We start from the raw sequence: 22,985 nt of genomic DNA, 5'->3' as shown, positions 1-22,985 counted from the left end.
CATAGACAAAGGTATGAGCCGACCTAAATCTAATGCAATACTATAACATAAAAATATACTGTATAATCTTACTTTACAATATTGAACAATGTTACTAGAAATCAGAAAGTCTTGATGGAGTTACTATCCAAATGAGGTAACTTTAACAAAACACACTGGGTGTTTCAAATCAAATACAAGCTTACTGCTTGCTGAATTCTACACAGTAGTGAGTATTGAATACAATGCAAAAAGTGTGTGTGAATTGCTCATTGTCTAACTTTGAAGCTCTTACAATTATAGGCAACTATTTTACAGTGTACATTTAGTAGTGTCTGGCAAAAAAGTAAGTCATCCGAGCATACAAAAATCTGCATACTATACACGGTGTACATACTGTATACTGCAAAAACAATATTTTAGTGTTATTGTGGCACCCAGAGTGTTTAAAACAAATGCGAACGCTAGTGTTGTGTCTCCAGTGCACCAGAGGGCGCTAATACATCACGTCCCCCTTATCGTCGCAGGTAAAGAAGTGTTCACGTCAGCAGCACAGGAGACAGGAAAATAAAGCCACTGTTTACCGTTCATAATGATGGAAGATGAAGAATTAGAGTTTTTGGAAGATTTGGAAGCGATATTGCACCTTACCCCAGAAGTGCAGCTGGCTATTGAGCAGGTGAGGCAGTATTTTTTTTGTGTCCATTTGTAATGGTGTTACAGTGAGCGCGCACAGTCAGCTGTTTACTCTCTAATGGCCAGTTTGACACACCGCGAATGATTTTTTTTAGATATTTTCTTTTTAGAATATAGCATTTTTTATTTATTTCGTTGAGTAACTGTTGTCAACAAGCTGTTTCAACGAGCAAACAGATCAGACAGATCTGTTCTTGGTAGCTTTGCTATTGGGGAGGGAGGGAGGCAGGTGTCAGGAAAAGAGAATCAACTTGACACGCGTAAGTTAGAGAAAATAAATAAATAAAACAGAAGCTGTAGCCTTTTAAACATAACTGTATAAGCTAATACAAGAACCAAATCTGTAACGTTACCGTTTGGTTTTGCCTTTTGTAAACGTGATAGCAATGGCGCAACAAAACTATGTGTTTGTGTATAATATAAATAAACTGAACCACGAAGAAAAGAAAACAGTGTGACATATGTGGAATGTGGATATACATTGGTATAGTATTGTTGAGCAGTGCCGAACACTAGAAACATGATTTCCTATAAACATTTTCTGATCAGTTTGATGGAGACAGGCAGGTGTTGCAGAGGGATGTGCAGATTTTTCAATAATCTGTGTCTTCCACTGCATCTTCAGTCCAGAATTGTATCATTAATACAGCTTCTCATCTTGGTTCATTTGTTTTGCTGTTGCCTTCGCTTCATCACTAGCGGATTATACATATTTATTATACATATTTATGGATGAGAGACCTTTAGAGACCTCGGGACCACATTAAAAAGCTGACAGCATCAAACATCAACCAGCAAAAAAACATTTTTGATGAAGTTGTTTATTCTCTATTCAATTTTCCAGGTTTTCCCCAGCCAAGACCCGTTGGATCGAGCTGATTTTAATGCTGTTGAATACATTAATACATTGTTTCCAACAGAGCAGGTAATTTTATATTGAAGAATTGGGTTTCAAACTAAAACTGTATAATGAATGTAGTGTGGTGTGTTATCTTTGTGTGTTTGAGATTTTGAAAGCTCCAGTTTTAAGGATTGTTCGTATGATAATTGACATTCCAAATCATTACATCATAGGTTCATCTGTCTGTAGGCCACCATAATAAGACCAGTATCCCTTAACCATGCTTTCACAAAATAAATCAGAAAATTGAGTAAAGGTTCTGTAGTGTAGGTCTCAGTCCAAAATATGAATTCAATGTCTATGTTCTTTCTCGACCAGTAGAGAGCGCCACTCTCTGTGTGTATAAAGGAATCACCAATTTTATTGCTGATGTATTTGAATTGGTATAGAAACATTTGTATTTATTTAACATATTTGTATGTTTTAGTCATTGGCCAATATAGATGAAGTGGTTAATAACATACGGCTAAAAATCAGGTGAGTTTTTAGACTGTGAAGACTTTGTTTATATAACTGATGTTATCACTTTTTATGTTTGTTGTTGAATATTTATTTTCTTTGTTTAGACGGTTGGATGATAACATCAGGACGGTGGTGAGGGGACAAACTAATGTGGGACAGGATGGCAGACAGGTGAGTCCTTTAATTTTGTTGAAACTTAACAAATTAATCTTAATTCGTTAAAACATTTAAATGTAAAATATTTTATTATAGATGAATATTTAATTACACATGCAGTTTTTATAATTTTCAGTTTGTTGTTTGTTACATGGTAATGACTAATATTTTTAGAACTTATGAAAATTATATACATTAATATACAGTATGTGTCAGTGTTTTTGTTTTCTTCAAATTTTTGGGTGAAAATCAACATTATGCCACAAATGGTATGTCACTAGAGTCCATAAATTTAAATAGATTTCTCTTGTATTCAGCCTTTTGGGCATCTAGGGTTTCAGACTGTAAGCGCATTTTAAATGCTTTACACAGACCCAGAAGCTATAAAGGATGATTCTTTTGGGTCTCAAGCAGTTTCCTCAAAGTGCTTTGTATTTTTTTACGTAGAAAAATGATTGACACGGTAAAGGTAGCATTAGTACTTTTGAATGTTCTCCTGAGGTAAACCACCCTCTCCACTTCAAATTAACATTCATTTTGAATGCCAACCTGTGCTTCTCTTGCATTTCTCATCTCTGGATGTACTGTAACAGCCATCGCATTTCCAGGCCCAGATGCTGTCTCTTTCTGGAAAAGAAGGCCCGTTTTACCGTGAATTTCCCTTTTCTCAGCAGCGATTCCATTCCACATTGTGGTTTGGTGTTCTGCTGTTTTTTGGACAAGGTTGGAAACCTTGATTCAACACAGATCTGTTCCTAATCAGGATGGCAGGCTGAAGTGAAATGTGACCCTTGATTGCGATGTAGAGCGGAGAGTGCGGCTAAGACCTGCGAGTGGGGTCAGCTGGTCCTGAATTACCCAGCATGCACTTCACGTGGAAACTGCTTGTGTCTGAACCGTTCTGCGTTAACATGGGGTCGTGAATCTCACAGCCCGTAACCTTCAGAGATGTTTCCATGGAGCAGAGGAAAATCCTTTCAGCAGATGGAACTGCTGGGAGGTGTGGATTACACATGTAGCTGGGGTCTAGGAGTAATGGTGGAGACAGAGGGAGTGGACTGGAAAGACACACTGTTGTTTTTTTTTGTTTAGTCTGTGAAGTATTTATCTGAGAGATGGAGACATCCACGTCTGGAGCGGGATCTCTGGAGTGCACTTGATGACATTTCTAGCTGTGTGGAGGAGTTAGAAGGATGTGTGTGTGTGACCTGAGAGTTTTTTTTTTCAGGTTCTCCCATGTGATGCAGAATGACCAAAGTTAGAATTGGGTATTTCAGTAAGTCTTATCTGAGTTTCTGATGTTTGGATGAAGCTGAGGGCCTGATATGCAGTTATAAGAGCAGACACTCAACAGATGTTCATGCTGTTTAAAGACCTTTGGGACAAAAACCCTTTGGTTTTTATTATCACCTGCCTGCTGTGTATATTCATTTTTGACTGTAATAATTAGCTGTGCTTATCTCTGAAAATGTATATTTATACTATTGTTTAAAAGTTTAGAGTTACTTTACTGAACTGTTTCTTTTGAGCGTAAAAACCTTTTGGTCTTACGGTCTTTGCTTAAGTGTCTAAAATTAGTTTAATAGACAAAAATATAATTGTGCAAACATTCATTTAATTTTAATTCTAAAATTATTTAAAACATTTTTTTTAAATTGACAACTTTGAATAATGAGAAGACATCAGCCAATAAGAGCCCAGCATCCCAGGGTGATGCATAAAAAAATGGCTAATAAAATGTCAAGGGAACATTTCTGCAAATTCTAATCAAAGGGTGACTTTAGTTCACCTTCAAAATTAAAATTCTGTCAACATTTACTCACCCTGTTGTCATTTTAAACCTGTTTTATTTTCTTTTATTTTCTTTGTGCTTCTGCAAAACACAAAAGAAGATATTTTGGAAAATGTTTGTAACCAAAAAGCATTAGTCCCCATTGACTTCTATTGTATGGACACAAAACCAATGCAAGTCAATGGGGACCAATGGTTTTCTGATACCAACATTTTTCAAAATCTTTTGCGTTCTGCAGAAGAAAGAAAGCCACACAGGTTTGAAATGACAAGAGGGCGTGTAAATAATGACAGAATTTTCATTTTGAAAGTGAACTATTACTTTAAGATTCCCGTTCTTACATTTGTGTTATATACTTTTCATGAATTTACTGTTATTCTAACATTTTGGGGGAAAATATCTATAACTAAGTGCGTAAATGACCCTAAACGTTTGAATGGTAATGTACATATCCAGCTTCTTATAACAACAATTTACAATGTGAGGAAATGGCTATTCCACATCATTGTTAACCCACTGACAACAACCTATTAAAAATATTTTCGGAAGTGTAAGACTTGCATTTCACAATGCAGGGAAACTTGTTAGATGTGTGATATCATTCAAAAAGGAAAGTCAGTAATGGACCAAAGCATTTGGTGAAAAATTATTTGGTTAGTCTCTCATTTTGGACTCCCTTTGTCTCACTTAGGAGTCTTGTTAATGTATATTATTTTCCTTAATGCCGCAAAAAGTTCCATATAAAAACTTTGCCATGTTGTGTTCCCATATGGAGCATTCAGATGAGAGTTTATAGTTGTCAGGGAGCCAGTTGGGATCAGGATGTCTCATGTAGTTTTTGGCATCTGGAGCTGCTTATTAGGAATGCCGAGAAGGATCCTCCCCAAGAATGTAGTATAAATATTTAATCTAAACACAGGATGGAAAGTTTACTGCATGTGCGGTTTTCTATCAGTCCTTATAGATGGATACTTTGTTTGTATTTGCCTTGGCAGTTATTTTAATCCTTTGCTGCATTGTTGAGTTTTTGAAGCTTCCCAACAGATTTGTTTTAATGCCCAGGTTTCACCCAGTCTTATACAAATGTTTGATTCACATTGTTTGCATAAAATAGGTCACATTTTTGTACACATTTAAAAAAAAAGTAATATTTGAGAGGGTTTTATTTTTGGTATATGCTTGCAACACTGTGCTTTTTGTTTATTTAAATATTTGCAGTGATTATACAATTTGAAGTCATATTAAAATGGGAAAAAAAGATCAAAGAGCAACTCCATTACACTTTAATTTATCGCTGCTGCCCTTCTGAAACAATCTACATATTTTGTGATTTTAATTTTTTGCCAAGTCATTATTATTATTCACCCTTTATGTTTGTCACTGGGTTTTGCAAATATCTAACCAAAAAGTATTAAAAAGTGCTTGTCTACTTTGACAATACAGTATTTAATCATTTAAAAAGTACTGTGTTTATTCCATGACCTAAAAAACAACAAATTTGAGGTTTTGGAAGGACAGCGACGCTATTATTCTTCGTCATCAACTTCGTTGACGTTTGCTCGGTGGCTTTGGTCGGGTTCACTGAGTGCAGCTATGACACGTCAGAGGAGATCTGGCCCTCCTGGCTGAGCCTGGTTTCTCCCGAGGTTTTTTTTTCTCCATTTATTCATCATTGGAGTTTGAGTTCCTCGCCACAGCAGTGCAGTGTTGGCTTGCTCACCGGGAGACTGCATTTATTTATTTATTCATTTATTTATTAGATATTAGATATTATAATGATCTTGCTTGGTCTATAAACACCATGCACTGTGCTGTGTTTTACCTTTCTGTGTTTTTCTTATTTGCTCCTGTAAAGCTGCTTTGAAAAGCGCTATATAAATAAAATTGAATTGAATTGAATATTATTGTTCAAAATGTACAACATTAGTTCACAAGTATTAACTTGTTGACATATTGATTTAAACTTTTAAATCTACATCACAATAAATCCTTTGAATGCCATCAAATATCATTATGTCCTCACAAGAAAATTAAAAAGATAATTGCTTACTCAGAGTTTAAAAGGAAACCAGGCTTTGTACTTCATTATCTCTCCTACCCTTTAGGAAACATTTATATCCAGAATAATCAGTGAGATAATCAGGAATTGTGCATGTGTGTGTTGACAGCTGTCTATGATTGACATCATAGTCATAGATAAAATGAGTCTCAGTCGTCTCTGTCAATTTGATCGACATGATATTCATCCGTCTTTCATTCATTCGTCTTTCTCAAAGCTCCTACATATTCTTGAATTGTTACACCTCAGGGAGATGTAGCAGGCATCCCAGCACTCATGTCGTCCTATAGTCTGTGGCCCGCCTAAACCATCTGGGGGAAAAACATCCCCAAACTGCAAATAGAGTCCACATGTGTGGCAGCTGCTCTGCTTCCTGCCAGATCCAAATAAACCCTCACTCCCATCAGAGAGTATTAGAAGATAAGAAAGAGATCTGGGGACTCTCCTCCAACAAGTCCTTCCAACCTTAGAAAATCAGCTTCCTCTCATTTAATGTGGTTCTTTTTAACTGGAGGTCGGTCTTGAGAAGATGTGGCCTCAGATTGAGTACAAAGCATTCAAAATCTAAGCATAACCCTGGACTGGTCTCACAGTGAAAATTCTTTCTCAGAAAGAAGGATGCATCATTGTCAACACTGTGTGTGTGTGTGTGGGGGGGTGTGTGTGTGTGTGTGTGTGTGTGTGTGTGTGTGTGTGCGCGCGAGTGTGTGTGTGCGAGTGTGTGTGCGAGTGTGTGTGTGCGTGCGTGCGTGTGTGTGTGAGAGAAACTCAGAGAGCGTGTCTGTGTTTTTGAGGAGGCTTGTAAAAGTGGTAAATTCCAGGGGGCAGCTGGTGCCGGCTGTAAGCATTCCATTTGCCTGTGAAAGAAATTGGGTAGAGAGTCTGCCAAAGTCTCTTCACTCTTCACGCAGCCACATCTTTCTACACGCATTGGCTAGAGTTCCCACTCATCCCAACAGCTGCAGAAGTACGGCATGGTTGTAATTAAGCATTGTCAGAGTCCGAACACTGGCAGTATGGCTTCAGTGGGAGATGTGCCGTTGGCCGTTGGCCGTGACTCTGCAGTTGAGCGACCAGAAAGATCATACCCAAGTCAGGCCAAGCCATAAACCTTGTGAAGTGGTGCGATCAGGTGGGGAACAAGTGAAAGGGCCAAGAGCACAGCTGCTGCAGTTTTGGCCTACAAGAATGTAGAGTAAAACGCAGCGAGGGCGGTTAAATCAGGCTATGCGGTTTGGTCCACACCCTTCTGAAGAACATAGATCTTCCCACTAAAAATAATACGGGGTCAGGAGGCCAGGCAGGAAGCACGTTCATTAAATCTTCATCTCATTTCAACCTCGGATCCGGCTCGTGTTTTTGTATTAAAAATGAGCTCAATTAACAATCGCTTTTGATGTGGCGGAGGGATTTGGGTTGAGGGTCTGTTTTTCTAATCAGCTAGTTTGAAAGAGATGAACTGAACCCAACGTAAACTCAACTTGATCCAGTGAACTTGAGGTTGCTGATACAGCAGAGTATGAAAAACATTGAGTTGACGGCAATCTGTAATGCTGCTGCGGTGCTGTTTGTGTCATTTTAGATCTTTGTCTTCTCTTTCAGGCGCTGGAGGAGGCACAGAAAGCCATCCAGCAACTCTTTGGCAAAATCAAAGACATCAAAGACAAAGCGGAGAAATCAGAGCAAATGGTGAGTAAAAATAAGCCCCGCAGACAGGAACCTAGTCATTTAAGGCCTGAAAGTCGACCCAGAGTAAATAGCCGTTCGCGCCCACCCACCGACCCTAACAGGCTGGGTAACCAAGGCAGAAGAAACTGTGACATACTGTGGTTTCGTCCACAGCACTCTTTGAGCCCATGGTAATGCACGGGCCATCTGTGAGAGTAATGCAGTGGAGGTCAGAGGAAGGGCAGGGATTGGCTCGCAGCATGAGACGGGGAACAATAGCGAAGCTTTGTCCTTATTCTGATTGTGATGGAGAAATGTGAAAGTATATCAAATGTTGCTCTCCTCCAGGTGAAGGAGATCACACGGGACATCAAGCAGTTGGACCATGCAAAGCGTCACCTGACCACTTCTATAACTACCCTGAATCACCTGCACATGCTGGCTGGCGGGGTGGACTCTCTTGAGTATGTGTAGATCAGATGTATCCGCCATATTTTTCAGGAATGATTAAATGATGATTCAGTAGTTTTGGTTAGCAGTAACAGTGCGCTATAAGTTTGTATGATTGCTTGTTTGCAGAGCTATGACTCGAAAGAGGCAGTATGGTGAGGTGGCCAATCTCCTCCAGGGTGTGGTCAATGTCCTTGAGCACTTCCAGAAGTATATGGGCATCCCTCAGATACGCCAGCTGTCAGAGAGGTGAGGAGACTCATCCTGTCAAAAAAACACTGTGCTTAAAACAAAGAACTTTTGCCAGACTAAATGAAAAAAACAACTTGTCCTGGCATATCTTAAAATACATCCGTGCCATTGTGTTGTCTCAAGATGCACACCAGTAATGTATTTTTCTAGTGCTTTTTTATAAAAGCGACTTAAGTTTCCTAATTTAATTCCTGGCTTAAGATAAGCCTTGTCTGTGAAACCAAGCCATGGATTCACAAACTCATAGACCGTAGTCACATTTAATGCTGCTTGCGTGTGCTTAATGGAATTATCATAAATACGAGTCTACAACATTTTTTTATATTGCATAATTTCATTGCATAGTGTGAAAATGTGCTTTTACCGACCGATACCGATATATTGGTGCATCTATAATATAAATAACTTTTTGACAAATTCTGTATGTTTTATACAAAGCGAAAATAGCATGTACAGTATTTAACCAAAACTTCAAAATCTGATTCTAGATAAAGCTGTGAAACGGTAAAGCGGTTGATGTATGCTTGACAACAGTCAGAACCCTTCATTTTAGTCAGAATCTGAAGGCAACCTTATCCTGTGTACATTTTGACTTCTTCACCATGATTCCCAATACTTTTAACACCAAAGAACACAATGCCCGTAATCACGACTACTGAAGTGGGAACTTGGAAATTTTCGATTTTTTAAGCCTGTGAAGCTAGCATAAGCCTCATGTTACTACCAGGTCTGAACGCCAGTCTGTCTCACCTGACCACTTGAGATCATCTTAATTCCAGGTATAAACAGAAACATGACTAAATCCCTGCTGTAATTCAGTGGTTCTGAGGCTCTTTGGATCCTGTTTTTGTTTACCAAAGATGCGGTGCAGGAAGGAAATCTGTTCCACAGTGTCTCTTATTTACTTTTTTCCACTTTGGCCTTTTCTCTCAGCGGAAAGCGGCTTTTTGTTTCTGGCTATTCCCAGAGGTGAAGCTCTCTGTGACTGGGTGGTACATTCCCCGTACCCTGCAGGCCTGGAGACTGGGCCCTTTTCGAAGGAAAGAAGCGGGCCTGTATGGTTCTGCGCTTCCCACTGCTTGTTTATGTTGGATGCTGCGATAAAGCTGTTTGTTTATAAGCAGATGGCAAGGAAGGGTGTGTTTGATGTGGAAAAACGATTCCCCTGATTGTTCCAGTTTCTTAAATGTTTATCTGGAAAAGCATGTGTCCGTGGTTGCTTTTTAATGTCTCTGTAGTCAGGATGTATTGACATTATCTGTGCACTTCATTAGACCTTAGAATGATGCATTTGGAGATCTTCTGACTCAAGCAAATATAGCGTGTGGCTAAAACAGCATTTTAATGCACCAAAATACATCAGCACTGCTTTAATCCGGTTTGGCGATGAGAAAGAGTTGATGAGAATGGAGGATTAGACTTTACAATGAACTGTAATTAATAATATTATCCCCCCGGGATGTTTTAAGCACACAGTAAGATCCCAAAACAGTTGTTGTGATGGTACTATATAATTGGATGTAATTTGTTGCCAAATATGGAGAAAATGGGATGTTTTCATTCCATACCCGACTGTCCCTAAATGGAGATGTGTGGTTGGTTGAAAGGTGTGGCAGAGATGTTTGATCAGGGGCAGCAGCTGAGGCATCTGCTGCGGTTCAGAGTCAGACAGTGTCGTGGTGGAGCTGGTGAAGGAACAGACTGGTAGCTGACTGGCAAGCACATCTTTCTCCATCCCTCCCTTCGGTCTCTTTTTCTATCTTATTTACTTTGGATGACACGTGTCTGGTAAATTGAGCCAACAACTGATCCAGAAATGAAAAGAGCATCTTCTAGTCATGATGCTGTGGTTCATCCAAACTCTTGGATGGATTGGCTTTGTTTAGCACTCTGAGCACTTAGTCTCTGATTATTGAGATTTTGGTCCCAAGTTGAATTTGTCCTCATTGGTTAGTAGGATTTATTTGGACACCTGTTTTTTTCATACAAGTAGCTGTTATTTCGGTTTCTGTTTTATTTTATTTTAAAGGTGTGATGAACTGGGCTTGTTTATTGTTTTATACTGATGTATGAGGTCTACTTATGACGTTCGCGTGGTTTTTACATTCAAAAACCTCAAAATCAATAAGTAATAGGCTATTTTCTACCCGGGTTTTGAGGCCGGCTTGACAAACGATCAGTTTGAATGGGCGTTCTGCCACGAAGACTTGGAAGTAAACGCCCACTGCTATGATTGGATAGCAGTTTGCGTAGTAAACTTAGTTGGAGCCTTCTGTGAATTTGGTTAGAGACGTAATGTTAGGTTACACATTCGCCCTATTCGCACAGGATTAGTATTATCTGGGGACCTCGTGTGATTTATAAATTACCTCCCCAAATCTTTATTTCATGTGGCACATTCGCACAGGATAAATGAAGCCTGTGATTTTACTCAAATTTACTGACTTATTTCCCGGTTGTGATGGCAAGGCTTTGCGTATAGTTTGTATAGGCTATAGTTGTATGGTGTTTAATGATATCCGTACCTTCCAACATTGGAGCCCCGTGATCGCGAACTGAACATAAGATCACCGCGATCGCGAATCTCAAATGTTACGAGAGTTTCCATGATAAATAAACAAAAGGGAGACTCCCGGTAACTTATGGATATGACCCAGCACCTGAAATAATACGAAAACACTTCAAAACAGCCTCCATTATTTGCAAATGGTGGATAAAACTTTGAAAAACGATATATGAGCCTGGCAAATCACAGCGATCTCTAACAAAGCAATAGTGACACATAGCACAAATATGTTTTACTCACATAAGATTGCTGCACCATTCCTATCGGATCCAATATTGACGGCACAGCACTGCTTTTTAATTTTAGTCTCTCAGCAAATCCATCGTCAACCTCTGCCTTGTTCACAAACATCTTTAAAAATAAACTTCAACCACGCATTACTAATGTCGGAATCCGAAGGAAGGTTATGCGACTTAGCGACTGTGTTCTTCCACAACCAAGCACTGACTCCACAATATTTTGCGATCTTTAACAGCATGTTTATTGCTCGCTCACTCTATCTGGTTCCGTGCAACTCGTGTTACTTCAGTACTGTCATGCGCGAACCAGTGGGCGGGGCTAGAGAAGTAGTCGTTGATAATTTTCTGTGGAGGCGGTGTTCCAACCTGTCATAGATAGGTGCATTCCAGTACCTGGCGTTCGCTGAGCCTGGTGTCAATAACAGTTGTAATTTCAGTAACAAGGGCGTTTTCAGTTCTGACACTGCAATTGTACTAAACTCCCCTGTGATTTTTGGTAGCATTATATTTCTATCTGGATTTTAAATACAATTGAAAATTAAATTCATGCATTATGATATTCTAATCAGATATTAAAGGGATAGTTCACCCACAAATGAAAATTCTGTCATTTAGTCACCCTCTTGATAGTGACTGGTTACCAACATTCTTCCAAATAAATCCCTTAGTGTTCTGTGGAAGAAAGAAAGTCATACAGGTTTGAAATGACAAGAGGGTGAGTAAATGATGATAGAATTTTCTGATCTATCACTTGAAACCTGTTATAAGGGGTACCTTAGGGATAACCTGATGGGACCACTCTGTGCTTTTAAAATCTCACCGGATATCAGGAAATTGCATTCTGAGCCCACCAGGTGTCTTGTAAACAATCTCACCCGTCTGTTTTGCCCCTCAGAGTCAAAGCAGCACAGAGCGAGCTTGGCACGCAGATTCTTGCTGACTTCGAGGAGGCTTTTCCTGCACAGGGGTCAAAAGTAAATTGAGAAGTTTTTGTTACTCCATTTCTTATTCCTAACATACATGCATACTCTCTGTTTCAACTGAGGTTCAGATTTAAACGAAACTATTTGGTTTGTTATTTAAAGAAATCTGGAGGTCCTAGCATGGTTCTCAGAGATGCCTGCTTGGTAGCGAATGTCCTGGATCCTCGTATTAAGCAGGAGATCATCAAAAAGTTCATCAGACAGCACCTCTCTGAATACCTAGTGCTCTTCCAGGAGAACCAGGATGTGAGTGTGACCTTTAACCTTGTACTCTAACCGTTTCATTCTGTATGCTGAAAGTGGGTTATTTGTTCTGCTGTCCCAAACGCAGGTGGCATGGCTTGACAAGATCGATCGGCGCTATGCGTGGATCAAACGTCAGCTAGTGGACTATGAGGAAAAGTACGGGCGCATGTTCCCCGAGGAGTGGTGCATGACGGAACGCATCGCTGTAGAGTTCTGTCATATCACGAGGTACGGCTCCTCGCTCTGAAGCTAACTCACGACATAGATCAAGTCAGATGTCGGAAAGTACCACAGTGTTTACACTTTTTAGTCTATGAAGGTCCAGGGTATGAAATGTAGCGGCATCTAGCGGTGAGGCTGCGAATTGCAACCAACGGCTCACTCCACCCCTCATTTTCGAAGCAATACGGTGACTATCACAGGACAAAGATGTCGTCACATTTTTGCTTCTTTGCCGAAGGAGATAACATATTTACAAACCGCGTTCTGTAGAGCAGTTTGTCCGTTTAGGGCTACCGTAGAAAAAACATGGCGATGCATAAATAAAATGCATCTAGACCTTACATAACACACACGTATGGGGTAGTTTAGCAAAACACCGAACTGTGCTGGTTGCTGTGCATGTCTGGAATTTCAGTAGCAGTCTGAAGTAGGCTGTACGTGTGTGTTTTCAGGGTGTTTTCAGAGTCCTCTCAAGAGAGTAATTACAAAACCCTCAGTGTTTGGAAAGAACGCTTGAGGTCCATTGTAATCTGATCTTAAATATTACTCCTTTTGACAAATCTTTATGTAAGAGCCGATATGCCACAACACCATCTTTTGCCTATTTAGGTCTATTTTGTTCTTGCAACATGGCACTTTTTAAGATGACTGTAATCGGATCTGTCCTGTGAATACAACAGCGGTCCACTGTGGTTTCGTTTAACAGCCAAACCAGGCATCTGCACATGCTGTCCCATAAAAGCAATGACCTGAAGCCCTAGTCCTACTTGGCACGTTATGTTTCGCTCACTACCGTGTGTCTGTTTTTCGTTTGCTCATCAGAACCGAACTGGCCAAGCTGATGCGAACCCGCGCCAGGGAGATCGAGGTCAAACTTTTGCTCTTTGCTATTCAGAGGACCACCAATTTTGAGGGACTGCTGGCTAAGCGGTTTTCAGGCTGCACCTTGAACGACGGGCCTGGGGTGAGACCACCTCTCAGTTGATGTTTGTTTGTGTTTTGGCAAACACAAAAGGGTTTACTGGGGAGTGAATGCACCGGTAATCTGGGTTGTTCTGTTTTGACTGTTGTTTGATGTTTTTATGCGTTTTCAGCAGAAAAAAACAGAGACTCCTCTAGAACCTACAAACCCCTTTCTGGAGGACGAGTCTGGTGAGGAGAACGTATCAGAAAAAGATGAAGATTTGGACAGGGTGAGCAGAAATATGGGAAATAGTCTATGCCAGTACCAGTGATATTTCACAATTCAAAAAAGGAAGCTGTTAACATATTCCACTTGCACCGGTACTTTTATCATCTTTAGTCAGGAATTCTTCACTTTAGCATTTACTTGTGCAATAGATTTGAAGTATAGGACACTCTGACCCCATTTGTACCGTACAGTATGCAGTTTACCCCACCCATTGTTTAATATTGCTTTTGGTACCATTCCAGCATGCAATTTACATTTCTTTCTAATGTGCTTTGATTTGACTTACACTTGAACTCAGGCCTCGGTCAGTCGCATTTTCTCTAATTGATGTGTTATGAAAACATTACAGATTCCATGTGCTTGGAAAATGTGTTTATCACGTTAACTCTTAAACCCTATATGTTTGATTCTGGCTTAGTTCTTGCATTTATTGCATGCAGATTGTGTTCTTTTATCTTTAAATTGCCACAGATGTTCTCGGTATCAGGTTTTGTAAGAACATTTCTGATGCTTCGGGTTTGTGAGAAGGTCACTGTTATCCAAGTTGTGATAATGTTGATGTGTTTTTTCAACAGAATTTACACCCTGGTGCGGGTACCACGTGTACAAGAACCTGAAAAGAAATTCTGAATAATGTTTTGTTGTTCACAGCCGAAGAAGCCCAAAGCTCCGGACAACCCATTCCACGGCATCGTTTCCAAATGCTTTGAGCCTCACCTTTACGTTTACATCGAATCGCAGGATAAGTGAGTGAAATCTTCTGTATGCAGTTGTGCCTGAATGATACAAGATGTCTTAAAATGCTGCCTCTTTGGATAGATTTTGGAACAAATCCATGTAGTAGCCCATTCATTTGAAGCTAACCTTGTTGCTAAGCAGATTTAATATATCTCAAGTGTCCTTCAGGGGTCCTCTTTAGATACTCGGGGGATAGTGATGCTCCGATGCACTTGAGTTGTGAGCTTCCCTTTCCTGTGCCCCCTTTGTAGCAGTTTCCTTGTATCTTTCCGCAGCAACTGAGGCAGGAACAGATCCCATAAGCTGTTAACCACAGATGCCGCAGACAACCTGAAAAGGACCACCTTCTTTACACACCTTTCTTTTTTATTTTCTGTCTTTCTTTACCTCCTCTTTCGTTTCTCTCTCTCCTCACCCACGGCTTCCCCAAGTAAAGAGCTTCTTGTATAGGCCTCTCTCTGGCCCGTGTAATGCCCTGTTGGCACTGTCTAAAGCAAAATGACCTTTCCGTTAACAATGGCTTGCTTTATACCACTCCAGACTGACCTGTCTGGCATGAAAGTGTCCACATTCTCTTGGGGTTAGTGTCTGATTACACAGTGCAGAGAGAGAGAAAGGCCATTTACTGTGATTTTACAATATATCAGCTGCATACAGCAAGTTTAAGATATCTGTATGATTCAGAAGCGATCATTTTAGTTACGTTTTTGGGGAAATGGTGATTTACAACCACTGAGAGTAAGTCTTTTAATGTGTATACTGTACCATTGGGCCAATGTACACTCAAAATCCAAACCTAAAATGAGCTGAGAATAAAACTGGGCACAGCACCAAAGTCCCAAGTTGATGAAAAAGAAAGGAGTGAAAGATCACAATAAATCAAAGTTTTGAATAACTATACAAATATCTTTTTATTATCATGTCTCTGATGTTCTCACCCCGGTAGACAATCGCTAATGGTTCCGTTGCTTGTCCTAGGAATCTTGGAGAGCTCATCGACCGTTTTGTCGCTGATTTCCGGACACAGGGTCCACCTAAATCGGGCACAGATGAGGGCGGTGCCGTTCTTCCCAGCTGTGCTGATCTCTTCGTGTACTACAAAAAGTGCATGGTCCAGTGTTCGCAACTGAGCACCGGAGAACCCATGATCGCTCTGACCACCATCTTCCAGAAGTATCTGCGTGAGTACGCCAGGAAGATCCTCTCCGGGAACCTACCCAAGTGAGTCGAGCCCAGCAGCGGGTCACCTGACCATGTTTCGCCAGACTTTTTTCCTCTTCCTCCCTTTGTTATGGTTGGCTTTTTGATCCTCCCAAAAACTTGTTTTTTGTATCTGGGGTGTTAATGCTGGGGAGGAGACGGAGTGGTCGTCTCTGTGTGGTCGCATATGTGGAGTTTCTTTTTTGCCGCTGTTCAAAGAAAGAACAATCCCCACCCGTTGCCTAGTGTGGTTTACTCTGTATTGTCTTTGGGAGTTTAAAAAAGAGGGGTTTGTTTAGAAGTTGTCTTGTGGTTTCCATGCAGTCTTTCTTGTGTTTCTTTCAGCAGGGAGGGTGGTGAAGGGCCCGAGGGTTAGTTGGGGTGCTTTGGTAACCATGTTTGTGTGTGTTTGGTACATGTTTGCGTGCAGAAACAGTACCAATAGTGGTGGTCTGACCATCAGCAGCTTGCTTAAGGAGAAAGAAGGCTCAGAAGTGGCCAAGTTTACCACAGAAGAGCTCTGTCTCATCTGCAGCATCCTCAGCACAGCCGAATACTGCCTGGCCACCACACAGCAGGTCCTCGCCAAGACGCACATCCCTCACATTTACAAATAAACCCTGAAGTTGTGAGTTCTGTCGCTAAAGTTGTGTGTTATGTCTGCAGCTGGAGGAGAAACTCAAAGAGAAAGTGGACAAATCTCTGATGGATAGAATCAACCTGACTGGGGAGATGGACACTTTTAGCACGTAAATACCAGTCACACCTTTGGCGTGAACTCATGTGATCCTGAAGGAAATGAGTTTGTTACGACTGGTCTGTCTGTTTGTAATTTTCCCATGACTCTCTTTGTTTGGCAGGGTTATTTCCAATAGTATCCAGCTCTTGGTTCAGGACCTGGATGCTGCGTGTGATCCAGCCCTCACGGCTATGAGCAAGGTAGTCTTCTACCACTTCAGAACCGCCTACTGTCATCAAGCTCTGATTGCTTAAAAATGTGAGTTTTAATATATGTGGCTTTAAACTCGGGTTGTTGTGTATGTTTGTGCAGATGCCGTGGCAGAGCGTGGAACATGTGGGAGACCAAAGTCCTTATGTGACCTCTGTGATCATGCACATCAAACAGAACGTGCCCATCATCAGAGACAACCTGGCCTCCACACGCAAATACTTCACCCAGTTCTGCATTAAGTTCACCAAGTCAGTACCGCCGCAAAATCCGCAGAAAAATCGACAGCACAAAATATTATAGAACATATCATAAAATATGAGATAAAATAGTGTATGAAGGTGGCACTTTTTAAAGCATAGCGTGAATGTGTAAACTGCGTTAGCCCTTTTTTTATTTAAAAGGCAACGCGATTAATCGATTCCAAAAAAGGGTTTATGTTTATATGTGTGCTGTGTGTATTTATATGCATACACATACATGTACATTTATTTGGCATTCGATTAATTGCGATTAATCGATTTGACAGAACTTTTTTACGTTTTTACGAACGTTTTTATAGTCTTGCCTTTCTTTATAGGTTGTGACCTTTTACATGACTGTGTCTTTTCTGTAATTAATTTTCTAATTTAAACCCTGCTTTTATTTTCATCCACTTATTTTAGCTCCTTCATTCCAAAGTTCATCAACCACCTATTCAGATGTAAACCCATCAGCATGGTTGGAGCAGAGCAAGTAGGTGGAGATTTAACCTGGTGGTGTTAATGGTTGGAAAGGGACTGTCTTTAACCCTATTAGAATTCATATTTAATATTAATATGTCCTTTTTGACTTCTAACTTCTACAGCTTCTACTGGACACGCATTCACTCAAGACTGTTTTGCTAGACCTCCCTTCCATCGGCTCTCAGGTGGTCCGTAAAGCCCCGGCGAGCTACACCAAAATAGTGGTTAAAGGAATGACTCGTGCGGAGATGATCCTCAAGGTGGGAACCTCACGTGCATTTACGGCCCGTAAACATTCGGGAATTCACTCGGATTCTATTTTAACCAGGTTTCCCCGTTGAGAAGTTCAATACAGGAAAGTCCGTAATGATAATTTGCTCATAAAGCTCTGCATGGTGCAGCGCTCAGTTGAAGTTATTTACCAAGCTGTGCGCGTCTGATTTAATGAGGTTTCTCAGAGAGACAGGAAGTGCTCGCATGCCTTGGCTTTCCAGCCTGAAGCTTTTGCAGAGGGTGGAGTGCTTACAGACATCCATTTTATATATATATATGCATATAGACTTAAACTATAGCTTTTTCCCTAATATCCTGGTCTTATTCAAAGATTTAAAAATTTAAAAACCTTAAAAATAAACAATAATTTCTTACATTTCATCTTACCTTTAAGAATTCTAGATGGCCACACGCTAGTCTGGAAGGATTAAGATGTTACATTGTGAATGACATAGAGTTTGCATAGTACATACAGTAACATCCTCAAACTAAAAAGGCTTGTTTTCGTTATATGTTCCTTTTAAAGGAAGAGTTCACCCATAAAAAATCTGTCATCATTTACTCACCCTCTAGTTGTTCCAAATCTGTATAAATTTCATTGCTCCGATGCACACAGAGAAAGATATTTGGAAAAATGCTTGTAACTAAACAGTTCTTGGCTGCCATTGACTACCATAGTAGGAATAATTACTTAATAAATTTCTTTGTTCTGTTGAAGACAAAAAAGATATTTTGAAGAATGTAGGAAAGCAAACAGTTCTGGTGCACTTTTGACTACAATTGTCATTTTTCCTACTAGGGTAGTCAATGGTGGCTAAGAACTGTTTGGTTACAAGCATTCTTCCAAACATCTTTCTCTGTGTTCATCTGAACCAAGAAATTTATACAGATTAAAGCGGAGATAACACATGCAGTTTCTGCCAATGTCATATTAATCTTGAGAACCTATAGAGTTCATATCTTCGAAGAGTATTTAGTTTGATCACATTTATAAAAGACAGATACAACTATACGATTATTTCCGAAAACAGTCGAGCTCCTGAAGGCATGCAGGGGTGCGGCAATAAAGCACGATCACACAATACGTCATAGCATTATCCCCGCCAAAGTGTTGATTCACTATAAGTTTGTGTTGTTTACATTACATAACCACCGTTTATATAACATTCATCACTGAAATGCCGTGAACAAACAAACACAGATGAACTTCAGTAACGAACGAACCATATTGATTGGCGTGCTCTTTCTCTCGCTCTCCTGGTTGATGTGTGGGTGTGCTTGTCCGGGACAATGGTCCAATAAGGGACTAAGAACCCTTGTTCTGAAACGGGAATTCATGTTTGAAAAAAACTTTCCGAAAGCTGTACGAACCTGGCAGAGTGTATCGAGCACAGAAATCTTGTTTTTTTGACAAGTTGACCATGTTAAGCATTAGAAGACAGCACATTTAACAGTGTAAAGAAGTCAGAATGCATGATTAAAACAATAAGCCCCAAAAAGCAGTGGGTTACAGTGCATTTTATAACAGCTAAGGGCATTGTGGCAAGACGCGAAGCGGAGTTATTCCATATGCGTAGCAAGGTTTCATAAAATAATGTAAATTAAGTGATATTTAGGCTATGTAATGTGGTCAGCCGTTATAAATCGGGTTATTTTATAACGGCTTAGATCTCGGCTCAGCCAATCAGAATCGAGGACCAGAACTGACCATTTTATAAATAGCATTTAACCCCACCTTTAAGAACAACTCGAGGGTGAGTAGATGAAGACAGAATTTTTTGGGGGGGGGTGAACTGTCCCTTTAATATTACGACTAGACGGAGGGTAAGCAGTGTGGAATGCAGGAAAAAAAGCCATGTGCCTCTGTGAATCTTCCTCTCCATGATCACCAGACCCACCTTCTTCCTCTGACCTCCGTCTCCAGCCCTACCCATGATCCTCATACTTTTATAACTCTCTCCAGGCTTTCCTGCTTCTGGTCTTTTAACTGCCTGCAATTCATCCTTAATCCACCTAATGTTCAAACCGGGATCAGTTCTAATTATGCAAGATCATGCAAGGACCATTTCAAACTAACAAACATGCAAGAGGCCAGTCATTTTCACCTCATGAGATGGAGACCTGATTTATCAGTAAGGTTGAGCAATGGTGAGTTACAGTATGTGGTCTCTCGATTAGAGCCTTTGTTGAAGTTATCACAACAACACCAGCTAAATATGACAAACACGGCTGACGTGTGTATATGAGCACATGACCAGTGACCTAACATGTGTTTACATGCATTCCCTTTGCTTTTAGTCAGTTGAAGGACTGCACGACACAAACCCGCCCTTGATCTTGACCTGGGTCTTCAAAATCTGGTTTGCATTAAATGATAAGCTTTGTAAGGCTCCAGGTGCCTCGCACGTAATTACTTCCATCTTCATCAGCATTTCACTTCGTAGTTTTTGGTGGAGCGCTTCAGAGAAGAATCAGCTATACCGCAATGTTATTTTGTAAAGGCATAAAGAGTTCTGATACCATGCGGTAAGTGGTGGTTATATTTGGAACAATATCATAGTTGTTTACAACCTCGGTCTCACCGTGTCACCATTTGTTGTTAATCCTTGTTGAGTTACATGAGCGAAGCGCCACACCGTTTATGGGTGAAATGTGAACTTCATTGCTGGTGGCGGATTGGTTGTCCACATGATGCTCATTACTGGGTAAAGATGGAGCTTAATCTGTTAAAGATGTCTTCATTTTTTCATGTCTTCTCTTTGCTGGGAATGGGTTCCTGCCCATATTAAGGCCCAAACCTCAGAGAGATGTGAAGCTGGAAGATGTAGTGCTAGCCAAGCATGCTGCTGCCTATGAGACGTGGCTGTTTTCCACACTCTCTTTTGCCTGTCTTAACCCCTCCATTGTGGCTCTTTTTGGAAATGAACGGAAAGACAGACTTTCTCCCCCTCCTCTCGTTTTCATTTGGTCTTTCTCTTTTGCTCTCTCTCTCTCTCTATTCTCTCCTTCTCCTTTACGAGGTAGCTACAACAAGCCTCCTCAAGGTTTTTTCTTTGGACCGCCTCCAGGACAGTCGCTAAATAAATCATTCTGTGGTAAGGAAGGAACGTTCAGAATCCAAAACCATCCGAAGTGTTCCATGTCCCTCTTTGTTTTGGCCCTTTAGCCTTCAGGTATGGAGAGGATAATAGGTATTACTGTATGAAAGGATGCCGTTTCAGATGCTTTTATATTTCCCCGCCGTATCTGTCAGCCATGTGTTCCTCTGCCCTGCTGCAAATCTAAATAGTCACAAACTATGCAGTTAAACATTTTTTCTCCTGCCCTTGGAGCGAAACAAAACCGATTCACAGCGCAGGCCTGTAGCCTATTTAACCTCTTTTTACTGCTCATTTGAGACGCTCTCATTAATGCTCCCCCAAAAAATTACCGGTGAGGCTAATTCGGATTCATTCAAGTGTGGCGTAATTGCGCTGTTAAATGCGGGCCCTAAATAGACACTTCAGCTTTGGAGCTTTGTTGGCGCTTTATGTTGTGTTCCGCAGTGGGGATCATGTGGGAGTGTTTAGATGCTGGGACATTTCAGAGACCAGCTCTAGATTAGCTGACTTATTTCTCTCCGCCTCTCAGGTGGTCATGGCCCCTCACGAGCCATCAGTGGTCTTCGTGGACAACTACATCAAACTCCTTGCTGACAGTAATCCGGAGACTTTCCAGAAGATTCTCGATATGAAGGTGAGTCTGGTTGACATATCCTTTCAGAGTTTTAAAAAGAGGACCCTGATACAATAATGTTTTACTGCATTTATCTATAGGGGCTGAAGCGGAGTGAGCAGAGCTCCATGCTGGAGCTTTTCAGACAGAGGTTGCCCACTCCCCCCTCCGGACCGGACGGTGGCCCATCACTGTCCTTCAGTACCCCCACCCCTGAACAAGAATCATCCCGCATCCGAAAACTAGAAAAGCTCATTAAAAAAAGAATTCAATGAGTCAGCTTGAGCTTTATTACAATCTGCATATTAACAAGAGCTTTCTTTCTGGTGTCAACAATTTCAGGCTGAATGTGTTACACTTTATTGTGCTATTAATGAGGTGTAAATATTATTTCATTTTTTTGTATTTATGTTCTCTTATAGATAATCATTGTCCAGTCATTGACGTTTAGTTTTTTATTTGCGTTACTGTGAGCCTTCAAGGCTCAACATGTTGAAATTTCCTACAGTGTAACAGCGGCATATTACTGGAGTGAATGAGTCATTTCTCGTTTTCTTTGCTCTGTTTTACAAAACTAAAAATCTATAACTCTCACAATGTGTCACTTACCTTGCACATTGCTCTGTAATATGTTTGCACTTAAAGCAAAAACAAAGGGCATTGTGTCGAAAGTAACCTGCTGCTATTCTGGCACAAATTCTTCTGAAGTAGGCTTTCCAATATCAAAATGATTAAAACCCAATGTTTTAGATTTGTCCTCTCACTATAACAGTAAATGACTGGGTGGAACTTGGCTTCTGCTTCAGTTAAAGGTGCACGTGGAGTATAGGAGTTGGTGGGCAAGTGAGTGGGGATTCACATGTTACAAGGTATCCAGGTTAGAGACTTCACATCAAAGGAGCTTGGGATTTCCTGTCTCCTACTGAAATGACAAACCAGTTGTTTTGGCTTTTAAAATACTTTCCCATGTTCCACATGTCGTCGTAGATGTTGCAACCCTACTGGAGCTGTAATGAAGAAAATTTACCACTTGCGCTTTCCCTTGGCAGAGCTATTTTCTCTGAGAACAATAACTGCAGTTCAGGAGATTATCGGAAAGTATTAGTGTGCACATTGAGAATACATTATTTTCTTTTTAAGGAAAGACGTGTTTGTTTTTGTCAATTTATTGTGTAGTCCTCAAAATAACATTATTTTAATGAATGCTGGAATCTGTCTACAGGAGTTTTCATTGTTTGATCCATCATCACCTTGTCCTTCGTAATTGTTGCTTCTCTGCACACGGTTTTGTATTTGATAACAGACCTCAACATGACGTGTACAATGAATGTATGGTTCATATGTTATTAATGTTGGGTTAGTGCGGTTTCATTTGCAATGGTTTTTGCTACGTTTAATATTGTTGATTGCTTGAAATGCAAACATTCCTGCCTTCTGATAGTATTCAAGTCTTTTTAATACCACTGCAAAGTCTTGTCAATAAAAATCTGTTGTGTCATGGCGTTTGGGTTAACAAAACGATG

At 40.5% G+C, this 22,985-nt stretch overlaps 1 protein-coding gene across 2 annotated transcripts; it reads left to right on the top strand.

The window, feature by feature from the left end:
* Window positions 1-497: 497 nt before the first annotated feature.
* On the top strand, window positions 498-22,980 carry vps53 (VPS53 subunit of GARP complex). 2 transcript variants are annotated; one of them, XM_057350528.1, is made up of 22 exons: window positions 498-658; window positions 1,520-1,600; window positions 2,004-2,053; window positions 2,143-2,209; window positions 7,648-7,734; window positions 8,062-8,177; window positions 8,293-8,412; window positions 12,116-12,194; window positions 12,306-12,449; window positions 12,535-12,677; window positions 13,494-13,635; window positions 13,769-13,864; window positions 14,515-14,609; window positions 15,580-15,822; window positions 16,232-16,379; window positions 16,468-16,550; window positions 16,662-16,740; window positions 16,853-17,001; window positions 17,416-17,485; window positions 17,598-17,735; window positions 21,379-21,483; window positions 21,564-22,980. In XM_057350528.1, the coding sequence occupies exons 1-22, from the start codon at window positions 572-574 to the stop codon at window positions 21,735-21,737; spliced, it is 2,496 nt and encodes an 831-aa protein (XP_057206511.1). In that variant the 5' UTR covers window positions 498-571; the 3' UTR covers window positions 21,738-22,980. The 2 variants fall into 2 exon arrangements, with proteins under 2 accessions (XP_057206511.1, XP_057206510.1); XM_057350527.1 differs by having other exon boundaries at window positions 13,766-13,864.
* The last annotated feature ends 5 nt before the right edge of the window (window positions 22,981-22,985 follow it).

Source organism: Triplophysa rosa, linkage group LG14 (genome assembly GCF_024868665.1).
Source record: "Triplophysa rosa linkage group LG14, Trosa_1v2, whole genome shotgun sequence".
Classification (NCBI taxonomy): Eukaryota; Metazoa; Chordata; class Actinopteri; order Cypriniformes; family Nemacheilidae; genus Triplophysa; species Triplophysa rosa.
This window is presented reverse-complemented; position numbering and strand designations above follow the sequence as displayed.

Coding starts and splice junctions, on each gene's coding strand:
- vps53 (XM_057350527.1), top strand. CDS start 572: ATGATGGAAGATGAAGAATTAGAGTTTTTGGAAGATTTGGAAGCGATA. Junction 12,678..13,493: donor GAGTTCTGTCATATCACGAG/GTACGGCTCCTC, acceptor TTTGCTCATCAG/AACCGAACTGGCCAAGCTGA. Junction 21,484..21,563: donor AGAAGATTCTCGATATGAAG/GTGAGTCTGGTT, acceptor ATTTATCTATAG/GGGCTGAAGCGGAGTGAGCA.